The 8,395-nt window shown below is 38.3% G+C and overlaps 1 protein-coding gene across 1 annotated transcript in view; it reads right to left on the bottom strand.

Annotated features, from left to right (window-relative positions):
• COL4A2 (collagen type IV alpha 2 chain) overlaps positions 1-8,395 on the bottom strand; it is a 234,063-nt gene that overhangs the window by 16,084 nt on the left and 209,584 nt on the right. The window contains exon 39 of the mRNA XM_029283411.1: positions 4,224-4,349. Within this exon, the coding sequence (XP_029139244.1) occupies positions 4,224-4,349 (126 nt within the window). The remainder of the gene's footprint in view (positions 1-4,223; positions 4,350-8,395) is intronic.

The following is an 8,395-nucleotide window of genomic DNA, read 5'->3' on the forward strand; positions in this document are numbered from 1 at the left end:
GGCTAGTTCAGTGGTTCTCAACCTTTTTAATGCCACGACCACAACTGGTCATAAGTTGAGGACTAAACCGGTCGTAAGTCGAGGACTAAACCGGTCGTAAGTCAAGGACTACCCAACCGGTCGTAAGTCGAGGACTTTCGCTGCCCGGGAGCACTGCACATGCGTGGTTCCGCCCCCTGCGCCGGCCGAGACGTAGCTGGCAAACGGCAGAGACGGAGCAGGCCGACCACCAGCTGGCCCAGCCCAAGGGAGGTAAGGCACCCGCCGGAAAAGGGGAAAAAAAATGGCGGACAGCCTTGCTTGGCGACCCCCGTGAAATGGTTGATCGACCCCAAATGGGGTCCCGACCCACAAGTTGAGAACCACTGGGCTAGTTTATGAATCTTTATTGCAGACAAATCATCAACCTGACATTATCCATTGTTTTCCTGGATGAAAGAACTAACCTGGCATATTACCATGGAGATCTGGCTTATGAAACAAAGGGAATTCTCTCTTCTACCAGACTACTCCTAGTTACAGCAAGTTGGGATTGAAGGGCATTGATGATATGGTGGTGGTTTAGTCTGCCATTAAGAGTGGCAGAAAATGCCTTCCCATTCAAGTAGCACTTTTCTCTCATAATTTATTTATTTATTTTTTAAGTTTCTGAGTTTTGGGAATGAGTCATGAAAAGACAAGAAATATTAGATTTCTGATGGTCAAAGTCAAACAAAGCAATAGTTGAAAAAACAAACAAACCGGTAGCTTTAAATACACCAGGAATAAAACAGCAGAGGTGGTAAGATACTCTAGGCTCAGTGATTTTGGTTGACAAATAATGTTCTTTTGTTGTGTTTTTGCTTTTCCTTGCACTATACAAACTCTTTATTGCTAAGTCAGCAATGCAGATACCTTAATTTGATAACTGCTCTTCTGGATAAATACAGGTAGACCTCAACTTGCAACTACAATTGGGACCAGAACTTCCATTGTTAAGCAAGAGAGTTGTTAAATGAGTTGCACCTGATTTTATGACCTTTTCTTCCCCATAGTTGGTGAGTGAATCACCACAGTCATTAAGCATGCAGTTGTTAAGTGAATCCGGCTTCCCCCATTGAGTTTGCTTGCTGGAAGCCATTTAGGAAGGCTGTAGGTGACCCCAGGATGCTGCAACCATCATAAATCCATGCTGATTGCCCAGGGCCCAAATTACAGGGATGCTGTAACCGTTGTAAGTGCAAGAATCATCAGAAGTCATTTTTTTCCCAGCGTTGTCCTTAACCTCAAACAATCCCTAAATGAGTGGCTGTAAGTTGAGGACTCCTTGTACTAGTTAATAAAGTAAACACATTGTCAAAATTTTAGGAGATGCATTATAGCTAAAGAAAAAACTTCCCATTTTGAAATATTTCATCTGGAAATGGTTGAAGCCAGCTATACCAGAAGGACAGGCAGTCAGGCATAAAGTGAAAAAAAGAATTGTTCCTTCCTACTATACCAAATTACAGTACTGTATGTTGTAACAAAAAGCCTTTAAGACTGGAGACTGACACAAAGTTACTCTTAGGTTGAGATGAGGTTTGCTGGGAAGTAAGAGCAAGCAAATATTTGTAAATATTCAGTTCTGGAAAATACAAATTTAAGCTATTAAAATCAAACTATTTCAATCTTGTATGAGATGCATAGACATTTTAGAAAAGAAAAGAAAAATTAGGTAGTCTTTATATTAGAACAGAATAGAATAACAGAGTTGGAAGGGACCTCGTAAGTCATCTAGTCCAACCCTCTGCCCAAGCAGGAGACCCCACACCATTTCTGAAGAATGGCAGTCCAGTCTCTTCTTGAAAGCTTCCAGTGATGAAGCACCAACAACATCTGAAGGCAGTCTGTTCCATTGATTGATTGTTCTCACTGTCAGAAAATTTCTCCTTATTTCTAGGTAGAATCTCTCCTTGATCAGTTTCCATCCGTTATTCCTTCTCTGGCCTTCAGGTGCTTTGGAAAATAAGTTGACCCCCTCCTCTCTGTGACAGCCCCTCAAATATTAGAACACATGTCTCCCTGGTCCTTCTCTTCACTAGACTAGTCATGCCCAGTTCCTGTAGCTGTTCTTCATATCTTTTAGCCTCCAGTCCCCTAATCATCTTTGTTGCTCTTCTCTGCACTCTTTCTAGAGTCTCAACAGCTTTTTTATTTTTTGATATATATTTTATTGATTTTTTTAAAACTAACAACTTGGTGCTTAGTAAACAGCATGTTGTTTGGGTTCACATTTCACAACAATCAATAATAGTCAATTTCTATCATATCGTACTCTACATAACAGTTTTCCTTGATTTTCTCAACAGCTTCTTTATAGTGTGGAGACTAAAACTGGATTCCAGGTGTGGGTTTACTAAGACTTTATAGAGTAGTATTAGTACCTCAGTGTTCTTGATTGAATCCCTCTGTTAATGCACTTAGGATTGCATTGGCTTTTTTTGCTGCCGTTGCACACTGTTGGCTCATATTTGTAGTCCATTAAGACTACAAGATCCCTATCACAGTTCTGCTATTAAGCCTGGTTTCACCCAATCTATATTTGTACTCTTGGTTTTTCTTGCCTAAGTGTAAGACTTTACTTTTCTCTCCATTAAATTTCATTTTGTTAGATAGGGCCCAGTGTTCAAGTCTGTCAAGATCCAGATGGATCTTGAGCCTATCATCTAGGGTGTTGGCTATTCCTGCCAGCTTAGTGTCATCTGCAAATTTGATGAGTTCCGCTTCTATTCCCTCACCTAAGTAATTGATGAAGATATTGAAGAGTACTGGGCCTAATACGGAACTTTGTGGTACCCAATTGCTTACTTCTCTCCATGTAGAGGTAGTATCTCATGCCGTCGGAGCCTGCGGAAGAAGATGAGCCGGAACTGGAGCCAACGGAGATTGAGGGGAAGGAGTTGTTGGCTTTGGAGGAATATGGGGAGGAGCAGGCTGAGGCAGGCCAGGGCCTTTCAGGATTGGGATGGCTTGTAGGCAGGGAGGAACAGGCAGGATGACCAAGAGAGGCTAAGCAGTGAACATGAGAGACAGAGCTCAAGCAATGAGCAAGGACCACCCCCTCCTGATCCTCGAGCACAGAGAGTGGAGAGAAGGCGGGAACAGCACAGGCTGACTCGCCTACTTGGGAGGAGAGTGCCCCATTCCTCTCCACAAGGCACACCTGGGGACTGAGACTTAAAGAGACACTGTGGGGAGGCACATTTGTCAGGAATAAATGCTGAATTCATGGAGGGTTGTGTGCTGTTGCCAACGTTGGACGCTTCCTGGATTAATTGCCTTGCTCCTTTGTTTCCTGGACTCATTGATTTAATCCCTTGCCCTGCTGGATTTCTTGTTTTGGCAGCTGTTGTATTCACAGCTTTGCACTGGACTACTTGCAGCCAGAGGCTGCTGGAGGTGTGTGTGTCTTCACTTTGCTCTGGGACTTGCCAGAAACGTGGGAGCAGTTGGGGAACATTTGGAGCAATAAAGGGGCAGTTTGACCTGTCAGCTGACTGTGTTGTCTCTGTGCCTGCCCTGGGTCATCACAGTACCATTAAGGACTACTCTTGAGTACATTGTCAGCCAGTTACAAATCCATCTGATGGTGATGCTATCTATCCTACTTTTTTTTAGCTTACTAACTGAATATAATATGAGCTAAATCAGTGGTTCTCAACCTGTGGGTCGGGACCCCATTTGGGGTCGATCGACCATTTCACGGGGGTCGCCAAGCAAGGCTGTCCGCCATTTTTTTTGTCTGCCATTTTTTTTTGTCCGCCATTTTTTTCCCTTTTCCGGAGGGTGCCTTACCTCCCTTGGGCTGGGCCAGCTGGTGGTCGGCCTGCTCCATCTCTGCTGCTTGCCAGCTACACCTCGGCCAGCGCAGGGGGCGGAACCGCGCATGCGCGGCGCTCCCGGGCAGGGAAAGTCCTCGACTTACGACTGGTTGGGTAGTCCTCGACTTATGACCGGTTTAGTCCACGACTTACGACCGGTTTAGTCCTCGACTTACGACCGGTTGGGGGTTGCGGCATTAAAAAGGTTGAGAACCACTGAGCTAAATGGTTCTTGCAGCTGTAAAACTTGCAATACATTTATAAAAAATACAGATTTTCATGTAAGTACAACTGTACTTTCTGATATGAGATTTGGAATAAATGTTTGTATCTGTGAAAAAAATGAAAGCATTTTATTAATTGTGAGGCTAATAAACTAACCTGGATCCCCTCTTTGCCCCTTCTGACCAGGAGGTCCTCTGCTGCCTTCAATGGGGCTCAGCTCTCCTGCTGTACCCTTCTCACCCAAAACACCTGGAAAACCTGATGTTCCATATCCATCTGGACCTGTTACGGGAAAAAAATGGAAATTTCTATATTAAACATAACACTTTTTTAAATATGGCAATATTAATTATCCAGCTATTAAATGAAGAAGTCTTACATGTTAACCACAGAAATGTGAGACATAATAATAGGGAGAGGGTTAATATTTCAAAATTTGTGAGTCACTATATAGCAAAGTCTCAAAAGTATCCACTGGAACACAAATAAAACCCATATTAAAAAATAAAACATATTGCATTAAAATACCAGTTTAAAGCAGCAGAAGTGAAAACTTCAGGAATAAAATTACTTCAAACATTACAGAAATTAATTAAAAAGACTAAAATAATGACTGCTGCACAATGAAAATCTTTAATTTAACAACTGCTCCCTTCAAATTTTCTTTTTTATATATAAATATTTTATTAATTTTCTATTTTTACAAATAAGTGCTTAATAGACAATGTGTTGACTGGGTCCATTAATAATTCCGTGGTACATATAAGTTTCTTCAAGCTAAGTCCAGTATTACACCATCCAATATCTCCTCTCTTCTTCCAATAATAAACATTTTTCCACATTAAGCAAATGCAATTCTTATTGTTATTAATAGATATCAGCATTTATTACAGTTTTATAATAATATCAATATCAGTTTAAAATATCTTTTCTAACCAAAACATATCTTAATTGCATTTGCACTCAATATCCATTTATTCAGTTAGTATCCTATTTTTGCTTTTTTTTTTTCCAGTTTTAATTTCCCATCCATATTCAAAATATCCCAATAATTTATAGTTTCAAAACAAGTTATATTTGGGTAACCAAAAGCTTCCCTTATTCAAACTTCTTAGAATTTTCTTATTTCCCTTTTCATGCCAAAATATGATATTCTGATTACCAATCTTATCTATCTAGTCATAATAATATTTCTATTTCTAGCAATCTATTCTTAACCATATTCAAACATCTAATTGATAATATAATATCCCCTCTAATAGGTCAAAGCTTCTGTTTTCTTCAGTCTTACTCTAGCTTTCTTCCTTTGCCAACTAATTTTCCAAGTCAATGCATTTGGATCATCAAATAATTCTTCCTCTATTTTTGTGCATATTATTTGGAGCAAAAGAAACAATTTAGTTAAAGTATTTTTGGAAGAGCTAGCTCACTGATATTCATTAAACAGTCTCCCTCCTTCTCCAATTCCCCACAGTTCTGGTAACAGCTCTATCTTCCATTTCATCAGCTTTCCTTCCTTATCCTCCAGTATACTCTGAAATCTTGGTTGATAAAATGTCTTTTCCATTTCTAATATTATCGTTATGTCTTCTAATTCTTCATTTGTCTGAGTCTGGCCGTTAGTTTTTTCCTTTGGTCCTCCATCTTTAGTTTCTCTAGCTTTCTCTAGTTTTCCTCCTATTTTCTGGGTTGCTAGTTCCTTCTCTGTGGTTATTTTCTGGGTTTGTAGATTTAAATTAGAAAATTGTTCTTTTATCTCCTTTGTGTTATTTTTAATCTCATCATGAACTAAGGCAATTGTTTCTTGTATTAATTTCAACATGGAGAGAATTTCTTTCTGTGATTCATCAGTATTTTCTTGGTGGTATGTCAAACTGAGGCTTCTGGAAACAGATGTTAAGGATGGTTTTTTTACCATTTAGTGCTAAATATGGAACATATTTTATTTTTTGTAAATAGCCTTTATAGAAATCTGTTTGAAAACTTAGAAAGTTTCAGTTAATTATTATTGGAGCTCCAGATTATCCAACCAACTTATCAATCCTTTCTTAAACCTCCCCTAAGCAAATATAAGTGAAATTCATTTTTTTCTGTCCAATGAGAAATATATCTTTTCTGTCCAGGGAGAAGAAAGAACCATTAAAAGTTGTTTATCAGTCAAGATTTAAAATCCAAAATGTTCCATCATATCAGGCAACAGTGTATATTTCTTCTATAAGAAAATAGTTCCACAATACAGTTCTGAAAGTCAGTATTTGTATTTGTAGTTCAGACAGGCCAATTTTAGAATAGTTTATCGTCTCTGCCACACAGATAAGCAGCCCCCAAGCCTTTTCTTTCTCACCTACAATCTTCAAAAGTAAAAGCTTTCAAGTCCAGCCAGAGTCTTATCTAAATCTGGGCTTTGAGACAGGTTTCTTTTAGGCATAATAAGTTGTAGTGCTGTAAATTCACCACTAGTTGTCATTGTTGCCATTTTCAGTTTTTTTTAAATCCAAAACTTATATTGCAGACTTGTCAAGTCTCTCTTTTTTTAAAAAAAAAGGTCTTAAAAGCACGTTTAGTCCTCAAATTTTCAAGCCATATATATATATATATATATATATATATATTCCAACTTAGTCCTGTAGTTTTCTCCATTTTCCCCAAGTAATTAAATCACCACTTTTTTTTCCTGAGGGAATGGGGCAGAAATTCCCCTTCCCTCTCTCATTGGGGGGAATGCTTTGGGCAGTTTTTCAGGAAGAGGTCTTAAAATCATAAAGAGAGGATCAGGTCTCACCCAGTTTCATCCACGTTGCTGTAAAGTTGCTTGTTGGTGCTTATTGTCTTCCGTTATCAGCAGCTTAGGACTGGCTATGCAAATGTAGCCAGTCTTTTCCCCGCTGGTTTGGAGGGCTTCCTTGAATCAAATGGGAGGGCTGTCACCCCACCCCCTGCAATCAACAAGGGTTCCCTCCTTGCTTGTCACCTCTACGGAGTGACTTTCGACCCTTTCCAGGGTCCCTCAGCGGGGCGAAATCAAATGCAAAAGACGGAGCCTCATCTTCCTGCTGCAACATCAAAACCAGAAGCCTGCTCCCTTCAAATTTTCAAAGTGGTAGCAGTATAGCAGAAGCAATATGCGAGGGAATTTCAGAAACTATTTTAGAGGAGAACCATGTTTTTTTTAAACAATATTTTATTGAAGGAAAAAATAGGAACAATATGGGTATGGTAGGGAAAGGGGATGGGGGGAAGGGAATAGGGGATTTAGGATAAAATAAGGATAGGTACAATCTCATATTTTAACAAACAAGCTACTGTCCGGGTCATAATAACGAGTAAATATCATACTCAACCATTTTTAAAATAAGCTTAACTATAGCCGTATTACAAACAATTAATAAACAAATAAGTTCATCTATTAAATAAACACAAATAATAAAATCTCAAAAAATCTTGACTATCAACATTAACAGATAAAAATCATTAAATCACTAAAAATAACAATGTCATCAACCTATTAATTAGAACTTGGTTAAAAATCAATCATCTATTCTGAAATATTCAGTCCTTTTCAGGTTCTAATGTGTCTCTAAGTTTAATGTGTCTCTAAGTTTAATAGGAACTGTTTGGAATAAAAAAATTAGCTTTGGTAAAATGTTCATCTTAACCGTCGCTATTCTTCCTAGGAGTGATAATTGAAGATTTCCCCATCTTTCCAGGTCTATTTTTATTTGTTTCATTAATCTCTCATAATTATCTTCTTTTAATGTGGTATATTTTGCAGTTAAATAAATGCCCAAATATTTGACTTTTTAAACTATTTGAAGGTTTGTCATTTTAGCAAGTTAAATTTTCTGTTTATCTGTTAGGTTTTTTGTTAATACTTTAGTCTTTTCCCTATTTATTTTCAGACCAGCTACTTCTCCAAATTTCTCAATTTTCTGCAAGAGTTTATCAGCTGTTTCCAATGGTTCCTCTAAAATAAAAACCAAGTCATCCGCAAAGGCCTGTAGTTTATATTTCTGGTCTTTAATCTCCAAACCTTTAATTTCTATATCTTGTCTAATATTTCTTGCCAGTACTCTAATGTAAGAATAAATAACAGGGGAGACAGTGGACATCCCTGTCTAGTGCCTTTTTTATCTCAAATCCATCTGTATAATCTCCATTTAAAAGTATTCTTGCTGTTTGTTTCTTATAAATTGCTTGAATTGCTTTGTTAAAATTTTCACCAAAGTCCATTTCTTGAAGTTGTTGAAACATAAATTGCCAATTTAAGTTATCAAAGGCTTTTTGTGCATCAAGAAATATAAGTGCCATCTGGTTCCCTGGATGAATTT

This window comes from Protobothrops mucrosquamatus, unplaced genomic scaffold (assembly GCF_001527695.2).
Source record: "Protobothrops mucrosquamatus isolate PMUCROS unplaced genomic scaffold, P.Mucros_1.0 scaffold78, whole genome shotgun sequence".
In the NCBI taxonomy this organism is placed as follows: Eukaryota; Metazoa; Chordata; class Lepidosauria; order Squamata; family Viperidae; genus Protobothrops; species Protobothrops mucrosquamatus.